This window comes from Ammospiza nelsoni, chromosome 3 (assembly GCF_027579445.1).
Source record: "Ammospiza nelsoni isolate bAmmNel1 chromosome 3, bAmmNel1.pri, whole genome shotgun sequence".
Taxonomy (NCBI): domain Eukaryota; kingdom Metazoa; phylum Chordata; class Aves; order Passeriformes; family Passerellidae; genus Ammospiza; species Ammospiza nelsoni.
This window is the reverse complement of record NC_080635.1, coordinates 7,434,343-7,449,973: the sequence shown is the minus strand read 5'-3', so window position 1 is coordinate 7,449,973 and position 15,631 is coordinate 7,434,343. Positions and strand designations below refer to the sequence as shown.

The 15,631-nt window shown below is 40.5% G+C and overlaps 1 protein-coding gene across 4 annotated transcripts in view; it reads right to left on the bottom strand.

The window, feature by feature from the left end:
• The window catches only part of TMEM63A (transmembrane protein 63A), a 30,663-nt gene extending 15,465 nt beyond the window's left edge, over positions 1-15,198 (bottom strand). The window contains exons 1-13 of one of the 4 annotated variants that reach the window (XM_059469113.1): positions 15,183-15,198; positions 13,960-14,285; positions 13,041-13,237; positions 11,064-11,143; positions 9,559-9,622; positions 8,290-8,327; positions 6,991-7,133; positions 4,593-4,644; positions 3,397-3,505; positions 2,923-2,993; positions 2,143-2,223; positions 1,373-1,496; positions 890-1,023 (exon numbers count right to left, since the gene is read on the bottom strand). In XM_059469113.1, the coding sequence (XP_059325096.1) occupies positions 890-1,023; positions 1,373-1,496; positions 2,143-2,223; positions 2,923-2,993; positions 3,397-3,505; positions 4,593-4,644; positions 6,991-7,133; positions 8,290-8,327; positions 9,559-9,622; positions 11,064-11,143; positions 13,041-13,226 (1,082 nt within the window). In that variant the 5' untranslated portion in view covers positions 13,227-13,237; positions 13,960-14,285; positions 15,183-15,198. Of the gene's footprint in view, positions 1-889; positions 1,024-1,372; positions 1,497-2,142; positions 2,224-2,922; positions 2,994-3,396; positions 3,506-4,592; positions 4,645-6,990; positions 7,134-8,289; positions 8,328-9,558; positions 9,623-11,063; positions 11,144-11,223; positions 11,322-13,040; positions 13,238-13,959; positions 14,286-15,106 lie in introns of those variants that run through there. The other 3 variants (XM_059469114.1, XM_059469115.1, XM_059469116.1) reach the window with 3 other exon arrangements.
• Positions 15,199-15,631: the final 433 nt, after the last annotated feature.

The window sequence follows — 15,631 nt, the reverse complement described above, 5'->3', positions numbered from 1 at the left end:
TCCAAATGCTATTTCATTACAAATTTAATAGAGGAGGCAGATTTCATCACACAATCACTACTCAATGAAAGAATAGCAAGCAAAACTTTCTCTGATATACCAAATCCTTGCAAGAAATTCTACATCCTGGACTTCCTTGAAAAACAGCCTCAAAAACTGCCTCTCTAACATGACTTGAAGGCCAAAAGAATGCAGGCAATTTAAACTACATAGGCTAAGAACAGAAAAAAGCATGATGTGTTATGTTGCAATACAAATATTATCCTGCTTTCCTTTACCCATTTTATGTTAGCAAAAGATGTTTACAAAATGCCAACAGAACATGGGAGGCTACATATATTTTTCTCTGCAAATGACTGAATAAAAGCAAAAAACAACTTCTGCTATTAGGTCTAAACATATATCTATAACAACAGGTAAGAGATTTACAGAATTTGTGTATCTCTCAGCTGTGGCCAGGTCCCTCACTGAGCCTACCCTGCTGAGATGATTTAACTGGCAGTGTAATTTGTACCCACTCTGATAATTTGGTAATTGGACCATTTGCACAGCAGGAAATGGAGTTGTCAGTAACTCATATTCAAGAACCAATTAGTCTGGCCTCCTAAAAACCTACCCTGATGGACTGGATCCCACACAGAAGAGAAAGGCTCTTTAGCCCATTAAATGTCACAAGCCTTTTAGTCCTTTAGGTAATTTCTTCATTCAAAGCATAGAGGCTAAAATACATTTATGGAAAAACTTACCAGGAAGCAAAGCAGAGAAAATCCACAGAATGGTGAAAAAGAAGAAAGGAAGAACCAACATAAGCAAACAAGGGACATAAACAAGAGATCAGTTGTACTATTTTAGTAAAAAGAGAGCAAACAAGACAATGGACAAAACTTACTAGGTTGCCATGGATTTCTCTTGAAATGTTACAAAGGCCATTCCCAGTGGGTTATTATGAACAGCTTGTTCCTCTTTTGAATATTCTTCCTCAAGTTCATTTCTAACTTTGGTATAATAATCTACAGCATCCTCCTGTGGGGAAATTGATGGCTGTTAGATGCAATGTACCAGATGGCCAATATCCTCAATAACACACAGCTTACACAAACCATGGCCACCCTTCTTCAGGCCACTCCCACAAATTACAAATCATGCCACAAGGCAAAGACAACAGGAAGATTTTCTTCTGCTTCAGTTTGTGCACTAAGATTACATTTCAAAATTTCAGGGAATTCCTTTTCTATGCAGTACAAGAACATGGCAGATAAGTTATGAATGAATAAAGAATTTTCTGTAGGTCAATGAAACATGACACAAACACTATTTTCTACTCCTCTAATAACCTACTTAGCTATAACTAGAGAAGAACAGAATCTCTTACCCTTTCACATCCTCTCATTTCACAGCAGCAGAATTGACCACATGGCTTAGGGTTGATTTGGACTCTCTTGCCATACTTCTGATGCAGGTGCTCATAGTAGATCAGGCTTTTTTCTGCCTGTTTTCTGCACAAAAAGAAATACATCCATAACATTTTGCAAGAGAACAGTATCAACATCAAGCTTAAAAAGATTATAATCCCTGAGAGGAAAAAATTGTGCCAAGGACTGATAGCAAATGAATTAGTCACCAAAGATATTTGCATGCACTTTCTTTTGGTTACTTATAAAATTATTTGCAAGTTTGTATAATCATTATACAGCCTACATGTAGTGAAGTTCTAGGACTACTCACTACTTGTAGTGAGGGTCCAGGAAAAATAACAACCCAATTTTATTGAGAGCCCAGAAGACAACACTTGTCTCTCCTGTGATCAGCACCTCTGGCCAAAGAAGCAGGGTTAACAGTTATTAATTCAATAGTTCAGTTTTTCATTTTGCCTGTCTATAAATAACTAAGTACATACATACATAAATAATCAGCAAGTCAAAACTTAATTTAGGCAACACACAACCTATCACACCAACAAGAGATGGGCTGAGCCCCATAAACCCCTTTAAAACACAGCTGAATCTAACTGAAATCCAGAACTTGAAGAGCAGAATCCACCTTTAGGATACACCAGGTCAGTACTGCTGGTGCATGTTGATTAAGCCTAGCAAAACATTCAAAGAATTATGCTAAATTTGTGTAGGTTACAAAAACAAGTACCTTTTTTTGAAAAGGTTGATAAGCCTGGCTACATCATAACACAGCTGGACCTCCAGCACAGTGCAGGTTGGGTAGGCATCCCTGAAAGGAAGCAGCACATGAGAACCATAAGAACAGAAAGTAGAGTGAAGAAACTGTTTCAAGAGCAGCACTGGTATCTAACTGTCAACTCATCACTCATTTCATTTCTGAATGAGGTATCAGAGAGCACAGGCTTCCACAGACAGCCATTGGAAGTCACTCAATATGAGATGCACAGCTTTATTCCAAGTAAAAGTTGTGTGGGGGCATGACTGGGAAGTGTGGATACACAGACACTTTCTTAAATTCTGATTTAAATATCAGTTAACTATTGATTGAAATATAATCTTTTCTGAATTTTAAACAGTGCAAAATTTTAAAAAATTATCTGCTTGGACAGGGAAAACTATCAGGACAATTTTACATCTCCCATTCCTAAACAAAGATGGAAAGAAACTTTTTACAAGGGCATGTAGTGACAGCATAAGGGAGAATGAATTCAAACAAAAAGAAAATAGGTTTAGATTAGATATTAGGAGGAACTTCACTGTGAGAGCAGTGAGGCCCTGGAACAGAGAAGTTGTGGATGCCCCATACCTGGAAGTGTTCAGAGTCATGTTGGATGGGGTTCTGAGCAACCTGGTTTAGTGGAAGGTGTCCCTATCCATGGCAGGGAATTGGAACTCGATGATTTTTAAGGTTCCTTCCAAGCCAAACCATTCCATGACTCCAATGTTATCACTCAAGTGTGGGACTTACGTGAAATGGTTTTGCACGATCTCTTCACTGGCATTTTTTGGAAGACCAGTTATGAACAAAGTGCACTTAACCTGGGAGAGAAGATGTAATTACATTTTTATATACAATCAAAATTACATTTTGATAAAACACATTACAAAAGAGAAAACAAGAATATAAAGAAGGCCAAGACACAGCACAGTTAGCTGTGCAGTAGAGCAGGAAAAAAGGTAGGTAATTCTGATTTTGGTGGGAGCTCATCTATTTAAGACAGCACCTTCTACACTGGTAATAAGTTACAGCAAAATTTCACAAATCCCTCCCCAACCCCCTTCTCTCCATTTGTTTTCACAATTCACTCAGTAGAGCATTGCTTTCAGTCAATTCCTTCACTTTTATGTCACATTCTAGCATGCAGGAGGCACCTTAGCAATTTTCTTTTTTAGCATTATCCATTGGCAAATACACTTTTTTCACTGCAATACAGACACTTACTATGTTTTCTTCTTTATATGTGACATACTTCATGTGATGTCTCATGAAGACAACAGTCAGAATCAGGTAAACAACAGCAAAAACTGTGTGCAGCCAAAGCAGATTATTGCTGTCAGACAAAACAGAAAGATGAGAAACAGGAAGAACCAATTGTCCAGCTGATACAAGCAGCCATCAGAATGACAATGAGATCAAAACCTCCCACTGAACACAAAATAAGGAAAAAAGCTGGTAGTCAGTCACACCTATGCAGATGCCTTGGACAGCCAACAGGATTATTTGCTTCTCATAAAATTCTATGGGGCATGGAGCTAAGAAGAAAAGAGAGGCTCTATGACATGGGCATATTTAGGCAGTGTTTGGCTTTTACTTTCTCATTCAGATAACATATGTGACATATGATGCTATTTGCCAAAATGTTTGTTATTTACTTTATTATTTACTCTGCTGAGTGCATAATTAAACTCTCCTTGAACACAATCCTTACTCAAACTGAAAACAGCCTCATACAGGGAGGAAATTCTGCTCTTCTGATAACTCCTTCAAAGCTTGCAGAAGTTCTGTTCTGTGAACAGCTCTTCAGTTTTGTGAAGAGCATTAATAATTGCAATTAAACTAAAATACAGGGACCTATTTTACAGATTAAAAAATCCCCATTAGTTACTTGGTTTCATAACATGGTTAAACAAAACAGAAATTCTACTGGCCATGGTACCAGGGATGGATGTGGCTTGATCAAGAATAAATCAGAAGATTTGTGCAGCTTTGTACTTCAACTATTTCACAGACTTTTTAAAACACATTGAAGTAATTTTAATTGTAATCTCAGATGGGAGAGATATGCACACACATAAATTTAATCTAAGGGAATTTAAATCATCTCAGCTGCAGATTCCTTCTGAAGCATAGTTTCCTTTAATGAGGAAACTTCTGAAAAGAATATCCCTGGGTGTGCAGTCATTAGCCAAGAGAAACACATGGTGTAAGAAGTGAGAGCTGACAGACCAGAAGCCCACTCTCAGGATTTCTTATCAGCACTGCAAGTGCACAGCCTGAAGCAGAACATATCCCAGTTTCAGCTGACAGACAGGGATTAAGTTATTCCAACCCCATGAGCCATGCTGCAATATCAGTTCTTGTGTTTAGAGACCATGGAGGAAACAGACATCAACATAGGGGGACTCTGCAAGACTCACCTGGTTTGTAAATTTACTATAGTTGTTCTCCCAAAACTATAGGGATCTTTATCTAAGAAGAACAAGAACAAGTAGGAAAATTAATTGGTACAACACTTACTGTCAGAAAGTCATCTTTTATTCTATTTTTTAAAGAAGTTGATATATTTCTTTTTAATGCTGAGCAAGTTCATTGATAAAATAATTTAGAATCATAATCAATGCTGGTTTACTCTGTCCTGTGTTTTAAAGTTGGAAAAGACACCCCTAGATTATACCACATTCAAGTTCAAGAAAAACAGTAGAGTGTTTTGAAAATCTATACATTAGATCTTTGAAGCAGTTCTCTTTCTCCCTCCAATCTCCCTTCATGTCCATTAACAATACTGCTTAGAGATTGAACATATTTCCTTCACATTTTTCTTTCATCTTAACTGATTTCTTATCTCAGGCTTTTAAGGTGCATTAATTCAGTGCTGACAACCTTGGCAAGGTCAAAAATGAGTTTACATGACATTATTTCAATAGACTGCCAAGCATTAAAAAATTATAATGCAAGTGAGGGAAAACTGAGCAAATGATCACAAAGGAAAAGGAATTTAGTGTATCTAGAAAGCCAATCCTTCCAGCCCAGACTGTTAAACCACATTGCAAGTTAAGTCATCATAACTGAAAATGCACAAATCAGCTTACAGTGAAAGAGGAGGAAGAAGGGGAGAGATACTAAAGTTTGGTTCCTGCTGTATTTCCTAGACTCACAAAGGTTAATGCAGAAAAACAGAAGCTATATTGCCCTGCTTTAATAAAAACTCATTTTAATATAACAAGAGAATTGCCAAGAAAGAGCTCATAAAGGCGAGGTCAGAGATGGAAGTGCCGAAGGTAAACAATACAAAAAGGAAAAGCTACAATGTGTCCTATTACAGACAAGAGCTGTGTCACAAGGCTCTTAAAAACCATGAACAACACTTGAAACATGATCTTGAGGAGACTGATACAAGGCCAGGTATGAAATGGGATTCTAAGGGCTCATAGTCAAAAATAGAAGAATGTATGAACAGGGTTTAACAGAGATCTCACTGAAAGAACTCAGGTTTTCCACCAGCAAACTGAATGGCAGACTAGAGGACATTGGAGGTGCCTCACTGGAAGACAAAATGAGGACTAGACTGCAAGAAATATGAAATGAAATTTATCTAGTCAGCATTGACAAAGTCTCTGCAAGATTTGTCCAATTTTGAGACAAAAAGCAAGGCGTAAAGAAACAATGGCAGACAGTGTAGCTAGATTAAAACAAAAATTCAAGGCACGGCTGACAATTTTATGATCAGCCAAATGGAAAACATTTCTCATTAGAGACCAAATTAACTGGTTTGTTTAAGAGAAAGAGGAAAAAGCAGATTAAAAAATGTTTATCACTCTCAAGCAGCTACAAGGATTTTGTAAAGAGGAAAAGAATAATCTATTATCTCCAGTGACAGATGAAAAAAATTATTTTAAATTAATTGAAACAAAAGAGGTTCAGACTGGATACTAGAAAAAGATTTCTCAGCTGTGAAGATGTTTTCCATTGACTATCACCACCAATAAAAACCATAATGATCAACCCCAGTTAAGAGAGCATGGGTAAAGTTAATCCTGGCTTGAGCCTTTTTAAGTCTTGTCATCCAAGTCTTACCTGCAATCTTGTTTCTGACAACTGTTGAAAGAGCCCCCTACAACCACACAAATTCCACATCAGACTGAGGGGGTGTGCTGGGCTTGTGTGGCCAGGTTTAGGGAACAGGGGGGTTACAGGGGTGGATTCTCTGAGAAGCTGCCAGAAGCTTCCCCAATGTCCAAAAGAGCCAATTCCAGCCAGCTCCAGGACAGACCCACTGCTGGCTGAGGCCAAGCCAAGTAGGAATGATAGTAACACCTCCATGATAACAAGAAAAATGTTCCTGTACAGATCTAACTGCAGGCAGAGAAGAGCAGAGTGAGAATGTGTGAGAGGAACAACTCTGCAGACACCAAAGTCAGTGCAGAAGGAAGGACAGGAGGTGCTTCAGGCACCAGAGCTGAGGTTTCCCTGGTGAAGAACCATGGAGATGCAGAGATCCACCTGCAGCCCATGGAGAAGACCCACACTGCAGAGACCTCTGTACCCATGGAGAGAGGAATCCATGTGGAGCAGCTTTCCTGGTGGGACTTGTGACCCTGTGGGGGACTCACACTGTGCATGAAGGACTGCACCCTGTAGAAGAGTGACTTATGGTGCAGCAGTTTGTGAAGATGGCATCCAGCCAGAGTCAACCCACTAGAGTGGTTAAAACACCACCTTATAAACTTAACCAAAAAAAAAAAAAAATCCTAAAGAGCTTTTGCTATTATATAAAATAAAGAACTGTTCTAAGAACACAAAAGAATAAATCCTTACCAAGCAGATCACCTGAGAGGTTGACAGGCAGTATCACACACACAGACAAAATGCTGATGGCAATCAGCAGGCAGATGATGTGGCGCTGGAAGGCGAGGTAATGGATGGCATCTTCCCCACACCTCTCATGAATCTCATCATCACTGCAGCAGCCAGAAAAACACATGGTCAGATTAAGTAATCTTCTTGGGAGTGGTTTATGAACACACATTAAATCCTGAGTCTACTCAGTGACATCCCCATTCCCATCAATCCCTACTGGCTTTCAAAATGGCTTCAAAATTTCCACGTGTTCTTTCATGTGGAAATTCAGGTTCCAAAAGTGTGTTTTCCTTGTGCAATGCCACTACACAAAACTTAACACTAGGGAATTTAAAATTGAAACAGTAATCTGAAAAGCAAATATGAATCCAAATTCTTTTGGACTAGAAGAAGACAAAGTCTTTTGCTGTGACTTCCTGCTTCATGCCAGTCACAAGCCTAGCTCTCCAAATTTAAGATCAGTGACAGAATCCAGTCATCTCCATAAAGGCCCCATGGGAGGCAAATTACAGCAGAACCACTTCACTCTTATGACACCCAGCTAACAGGAGATAGAAAAGGCTTTGGAATGAACTCTCACCATCTCTCCACTGCCAGCAGATTAGATCATCAGAATAGGAGAACTTAGAAAAGGAAGGAACTGAACTAGCAAAAATGGTGGCTTAACCCCCTCCCCTTTCATATTTCAATATATCCAAACTAGAAATTGATTTTTAAAGTCATGATCTACTAAGCCCCAAGAGACATAAAGAACACACATCACATGTCTAACATTCAGTTTCTGGGAAACACTGGGATGGACTTTCCTAGCTAGCCAGTTCCAGCCCCAACCAAACCACCAGTTCTCCACAGAAACCCCTGCAGGGAAATCCCACTGCCTGCCTGGGGCCCTGCTGGCTTCAAACATGGGAATACCCACGAGATACTCTTTGAAGAGTAAAATCCTAGAGTGTAATTATTAGCTCTGAATCCATATAAATGCTGTACATTCACTCAGATTCACACACTGCCCCAAGATTGGGAAGTCCCTGGGCTTCTAGCAGGACAACTGTATCCTGACAAAGCATTCCCATAATTTGACCTTGCTTTCACTTCCTTTTTTCAACCAACCAGAGGCACCTGTATCAGTGCTTGTATTAAAACTCTATCTACTCAAATGGGAAAATAACCCCTAACATTTTGGAATGGAAACCACCTTTCTAAATTAAAAAAGATCAAAGCAAACCACAGCTCACTATTTCTGTTTCATATACTTACTGCATCCGAAAAGCAGCTGTAATCCAAGAACAAAACCCCTATAAATAAAATAAAATTTGAAAAAATAAGTTTTTAGGAGCTGACATACAAAAAATAGAGTCTAATCCATCCAATTAAGATAAGTCTTTCTATTAAGACAATATCTTAGCTAAAAAGCTGGTAGCTTGTTGCTCTGAAATACAAGGGACTAGTACAAGTTAATCAGTGAAATGCTTGTTAAAAACACTGCTGTGATTACATTAAAAGAAAGGCTTCTCATATAGGTTTACAAATCCCCCAATGAAACTGGATAGCAGAATTCACATCTCACTGAGCATCCCACAATGATTCAAGAAAACCCCTTCTCTCTCAAAAGAGCTCCTCTTTCAAGTGAACATTGTTCAACTAAATAGACACATGTTACTCCACAGCTAAAGTTGCTTTATGGCTTTAAAAAGATGGAGTAAAGTACACAAATAGCAGAGCAATCCTGATCAACCACTAGTATGCTTTTGATGCTCACACAAATAATTAATTGCAAGGCTAGATATTAAGTTGATGCATGTACATATAAAATGTTGAAAACTTAAGATGCCACCACTGCACAACTGTTGCATGGCTCATTCTGAAGTTGCAATACAAAATTATAGGGGTGTACCAATTCAACAACTTCAGAAAAACCATGGAGGGAGCCAGTTATTGGCCAAAATATTACCCTCCACTTCAAACCATTTTGATTATTGAGAGTGCATAACATTATTGTTACCTCACACTTGCATCCAGTTTTCTCAACACTGTGAGGAAAACAATGTACTGTGAAGAGCAACTAGGTATTATTTGCAATGTGAACTCAATGTAACTTTTTGAACTGTCATCCCAGTACAAAATATCTGCTAGTCTTTTTTTCACTCTCCCCTCCCCCTTTGAAACACTTACATATAGACCCTCTCTAAATTAAAAAAAACCCACAAAAAACCAAAAAAACCCAAAACAAAACAAAACAAACAAACAAACAAAAAAAAAAACAAAAAACAAAAAACAAAAAAAGCCCAACAAAATAACAAATCAGGCTTAGAAACAATGACACAAGATACTGGTTTTATGATATGGTAATAGTTGGTCAGGAAACAGAGATTATGCATGGTTCTGTAAAAACATAGTTAAAAATGCATTATTAATTATTGCATAGAGATGAACTTCCAGTTTAATGATGGTTCATTGAACTGGATGGAATGGCAAATTCCAGCAGATTCCATTCAGAAAGCATTATCAGAACTTTAGAATATTTACCTTATCATATTCAAGATCTTCAGGTGCTGATGATGATGTTGACAGCCGGTTGTATCTTGATTCACTAAAACACAAGAAATGATGTATTTAAGTAGCTTTAACAACAAATGATGGAGTTTTACAGAATTATTTCAACTTTAACAATTCTGAATGTAGTACAAACACACTCTTTCACTTGTGAAAGCTGTGGTTTTCACCCTGTAGCACATGGCTGATTATAGAACTTGTGTGTGTCTCCTGCTGAACAGAGAGGACACTCCAGCTCCTGACATGAGAGCACAACTGAGCTTGAAAGAAAATAACATTTTATGAGGATATTAAAGCCACAGTGATGTCACAAAATGCAACACAGGTTTGGGAACCTAGCCAGGATCAGATTTGCAAACTGGCTTCATGTGTGGATATTCCTCACTAGAAGACATTACTACTTCTCCCTCCATTTTTCTTCCTTTATGGTACAGCCATTACTCACAATTTCTCTTCACAACTAAATCCCTGCAAAGCCACCTCCTCACACAAACAGTCCTGTAGTAAGGCTAGAAACATTTAGAAACTCTGTAGCCCTCAAAAGTAGCAGAGTGCCTGTTTTCAGTTTGTTGCTAAAAAGAAATGTTGCAATGGTAATTACAGGAGGACACCCGTCAGATTCCTGGGTGTCTGTAATTTTGGCCGGCAGACTCAGCTCACAGTCCAGCAGGACAAAAACAGAGGCTCCTGGGTGTCTGACTGCTCCAGCCTGTTGGTCCCAAGCCTCCACAGCACCTTCATGACAGCTGCCTCAGCCAGCTGGATTAAAGCCTGCTCAGTTATTGCTCATTCTATTTTACATCATCTGTCTTTCACAACTGTCCATAGATTACACCTAAAACCAGGGCTTGAGCTCTTTCCAGTAGCTCAGTTGTGAATTTACCACAATTTGATTGCACCAGGAAGAGGCTTGCTGTTAATGTTTCCTCACTTCACACGACAGTTTGAATTTTAAACATCCAAACATATCATCCTACATTAAAAAAAAAAATCAAATGCTCATTTGAAATATTACTACAAATCAGTGAAGAATTTCAGAAACCTGCAAAAGTCAGTTTTTCTTTTTGAACCCTTGGGAGATTTTGTGGCACAGGCTGTGCAAGGACCTCTGGGAATACACTGGGCTTGAGCCAAGATAAACAGAATGGTTCAATATCCCTCTGTACAGAAGCACACTGCAAACATCAATGTGCAGCATGTCAGCAGACAAGCAGCCTCTTTCCTTCTCTCCACTTCCTTAACTCAGCTGTAGGATGAAATCCATGGCAATGGAAACACAGAATTATGGCTGAAACCACGGACAGTAACTCTGAGGGGGATGAATTCACACAAAGCAGTGTGAGGGCATTTTTAACAAACATGTGCAGGTGATTGTAAGCATATTTAATTGATATAAATGAACCTAATATAAGCCACACTTACTGTACTTTCCTCCCCAAATGATTCAACAAGTCAGTCTGATTACATATCTTATTTACCTTTCAACTTCTGACACCAGAGCAACACGACCATAGTCCCAAAATCTCTTTCTTATTATGGAAAACAGTAATATTAAAATCTAAAAAATAAAAACAGAGATATTAAAATATTTCTTTTTCCCATTTCAAAATAATCATTCTTAGGTGTGTAAGAACTGACCAAAAATGCAGTCCTAGCTCCTAAATCAATTATAATTTATCAATCAACTATCATTTATATATCAATCAATTATCAACCAACTCAGTGGTGGCCATGCTACAGAGCAACCTATCTCTGATCTCTGCAATGTATTTTTATCTGTCCCCTATATTTTCCCTTTTTGAAAGGGGCAGAGAAAACAAGAAAAAAAGCTCCATCACTGAGTATTTCATAGCTTCATTTTTTTTTTAAATAAGTTCCTCTACAAAAAGCAATGAAGTGACAGGGCCTGTTTTCTATGCATATGTAGCACACACCCTCACTTTCTGGTTCCTCCTGCATCCCATGGAATTCCTTATTCTGAACAACCTGTTTGGCTGGAAAGTGGTGAGAGTGATATAATTTACTGGGATCAAATACTGGCCAGATTATCTCTGTGTCAAGATTACACAGCTCCATTTCCACATTTCACAATTAATATAACCTTCTTATGAAAGCCTTCCTCCTAACAGGGAGGATTAATTTAGGTTTTCCTCCTTCACCTGGTCATTAAACTTGGTGCAAGCAGAAAAGTTCTCCAGATTCTTCACAACTCTGGTTGAAATTGGCTGTAGTATTCTACTGTTATTAGGCAGATAAAAATGGGAAGAGAATGAAATATATAAACCTCACTTCCTTTGGAAACCAACCTAGAAATAACACATCAGAAACCCATCAACTGACAGTTACTAAAAGGATATGCAGTAAAAATGTCATGAAAATAAGAATACAGGAGCTGATAGATAATTTTCAGTACTTGATACTTGAAGAAAAGAGGAGTCTTCTGCACTGCACCCAACTCTCTACCTAACCCTGCTTGAGTGCAGAGTTCAACAGCAAGGAACTCAAAAGCAGACTCAGTGTCTTAAACCTGAGCCACAGCTTTAAAAAAAAAAAAAAAAAAGGCAAACGTTTCAAGTGAATCTTATTAAATGCTGTGCCACTGGTGACACAGAACTGTAAATACTGTACATCCTCAGAAAATGGATTTATGGCAGCATACACCAAATCAACAGCAAAAATGTCACTAAATAACTTTGAGGAATATCCTCTACATTCCTATAAAAGAACCAGCTCAGAGCACAGCTACTTTACAGTTTCTTTACAGCAGATTTCTAGAACTCAAAAACTGCTATCCTTTTTGTCTATTTTATTACCACAGACCCTCTTCTCACGTTAATTTGCAGGTCTGCAGCCCTTTTCCTGGTGGCTGAAGACCACCTAGACCAAGCTTACAAAAATAACCACAAGTTTTAGTGCAGTTTCAGGCCTGTCCTGGAGCCCTCAGACATCAACTAATCATATTCCACTTCTTCTCAGGACTGAACTGGTCAGTACATTATTTTATCTACAGCTTCAGAAAATCTAATTTTAAAAAGCTGGTTTTTCAAAAGGCGATCCAGTGTGGAAAAACTTCACAACTGAGTTAGTAATGGTGTTCCCTTCCTGAAAATGTACTCAGTACTTAAACCCAAATGTTCTGGCAGTTAAGATAAAGCATGAAAAATTGAGCTGCAAGCACAAAATTCACTCCCCCCACAAACAGATGCTGTAAAACTGCACTCTCCCTACATCTACACATCCAACATTCAGTGGCATCACCATCCCATCTGTATGCAAGCATTTATCAACACTTGAAAAGCACTTTGATGTTCCCAGGATGGCCTCAACTCATTTCTTATTCTGAACATTCTCAGAAACCAAATTCCAACCCAATAAATAAGGGAATTCAGAGAACGATCTCACTTTTGAGAAGGTCAGAAGCACTTTCAGTAAAAGAAATAGAAAACTGGGCTTACAAAAAAGAAGGTTACATCAAGCAGCAGGACAGTTGGGATTCCACCAAAGGTTACTCCCTGGAGCACTGTGCTGCCCTGGGCAGTGCTGTAGCAGTAAGTCTCATTTGTTCTGTTGAAAGGATCACTCCTGTTCCCAAAGATGCCTAGATGAGAATGTCCAAAACCCAGAAAATAGAAAGGGTTCATTTTTTCTATCCCTTTAAAAGACAAAAAAAAAAAAAAAAAAAAAAAAAAAAAAAAAAGAAAAAAGAAAAAGTGAAACAAACTTGTGAAAAGCCTGGTTGGTATTTGTGAGATATACTAATTTTATAAGCATAAAAAGTGGAGGAAGATGCAACCAGAAAACTGTTTTGGGAAAGAAGGTGCCTTTGGCAATCTCTTCCTTTCACATGTGAAATGTTTTGCAATAACTGGCAGGTTCAGCTACCAGCAGTGCCTAGACAAGAATTCCAGACATCTAGGGAACCACATTCTCTACAGAGATCTGAGGAAATCTGCAGAAGATCCCTCTCAAAAAAAACCTTCCCTGTCATTTAATCCATAACATCGAACTGCATATTCCATCCAGCCTGGAGTGTGATTCTAGGAATCACACAGGGTATTACATATTCCAATAACAGCAGTTTGAAAGTTTTGCTCCTAGCTGATGAGCAAGTGTGAATGCAGCAGCTTGTGAACTTTGTATTTAAATGTCAAAGCCTTGAGATCATTAACAAATTCTAACCACTAATTCCACAGAAAAGAGCCACTACACAAATACACGTTTCTTTCTGTTCTTGGAATATTGGGCGATTTTCCTTTTTCAAAATAATTCAACTGAAAGGCCAGCACAGCTGGCCAGTTATTGCATGTCACAAACAAGGAGGAACAAAGAGTATTTCTCAGAGAACAGACATCTGCCTCATTTTAGTCAACTGACCTGATCAGATACCGTAGTACCATACAAGAATGCACGAGATTTGGCTATTGATACAAAGTTCTTTTTATCAGTGCAGGCAATTGCTCGTTTATTTTGGGGGTTTCCACTGGAAACATTTCCTTTCTTGGATCTTATTTACTTGCTGATTCCCAAGTATTGCTTCATGCAGAACACACTTCTGACTGATAAATTCACAGAAAAACCACTCCCCGAAAAAACTCAATCCTTCAAAAGCAAATATTCTAGGTCCTCATCACACAGGTCCAGGGACTTTACTTTCGGGATGTTTCGCCTCTAACAGAAATGGACGTGTCTCTGACGAGATGCTGAAAACGAAACAAACGACAAAAAATACAAATAACTAAATATTCTCGTTTTAAACAGCGGGAAAACAGCATGGAGAGCGCTCCTCCCAAAGCAGCATTTGCTAAGTGTTGGGCAGTGCCACGCGGTGAGGAAGAAACTTTGTCTCAGCTGATGTGTTTCATCACAGGGAAGGGAAAAAAAAATAAAAAAGAGAGAAAGAAAAAAACCCCAACAACGCCCATAAAAGTTGTGCCATGACTCTATCCTTGCTTTTGACGGACTGAAATTTAGCCCTGCCGGAAAAGAAAGCGTTTTTGAGGAGCCTTGGGGAATCTTCAGCACAAGCCTGCACGCTAAACTCCAAGCAACACGCTGGAGTTTATCAGACACCGCTTCCAACTCTGGAAAGCTGCTCTTTTTAAACAAGCCGGCCGCCAGGCAGATAAAGGGCTCGGGAAGAGCTCCCACGGGTGGGGCTGCGCCGCAGGAGCACCGGGCGGGCTCCGGGAACAGAACCGGCTCCGTGTGGGGCTGGAGGCCCCCGGCGCTCCCGGCTCCGGCGGGGACGCGGAGCCGCGGCGCTTCCTCAGGAGCGCATTGGGAAGCGCCGGGCTCGCCCCTGGAGGAGGGAGCGAGTCCCTCTGCTCCAGAATAGGGTGCTCTAAGCCAGAGTAGGGTACTCTGAGCCAGAGGGGGCTCAGCGCCCTGCCGAGAGGGTTCGCCGCTCCCGGCGCTGCCCGCCCCCAACCCCGCTGAGGAAGGGGGGGGTCCCGCTAAGGAGGGGCCGTGCTCACGTCGCCCACTCCCCTCCCCGCACAGCGCCGCTCCCGCCCTCCCTTACCTGCGCCGGGGCGGCCTCTCCTGCCCCCGCCCTTCCCTTCTCTGCCTTTCCCTTCCCTGCCGTCCCGCCCCGTCACCTCACGGGCGGTCCCGAGATCCTCGGCCCGGCCCCGGAGTTACGAGCGCCGGCAACAAGTCCCGGCGTCTGCGCATGCGCGCGCGGCCCCCTGTCAGTGCTCCCCCCTCAGGCCTCTCCGGCCGGGACAGTGCCACCCTCCGTGGGACGGTGCCACCCTCCCTGGGACAGTGCCACCCCCGCCGGGACAGTGCCACCCTCCCTGGGACAGTGCCACCCTTGCCGGGACAGGGCCACCCCCGCCGGGACAGTGCCGCCCCCTCGCCTCCCTGAGGAGCGGACCCTCAGCTAGCCGAGGGAACGCTGCCGCTATTATTGTCCAGCCTGAAGAGAAGGCTCCGGAGAGGCCTTCTAGCGCCCACCGGTGTCTAAAAGCAGAAGCGAACAGAGCGTTTTATAGCACGGGGAAAAAAATAAAAACCAAGAAATGTGAGATAGGATTTCCAGAGA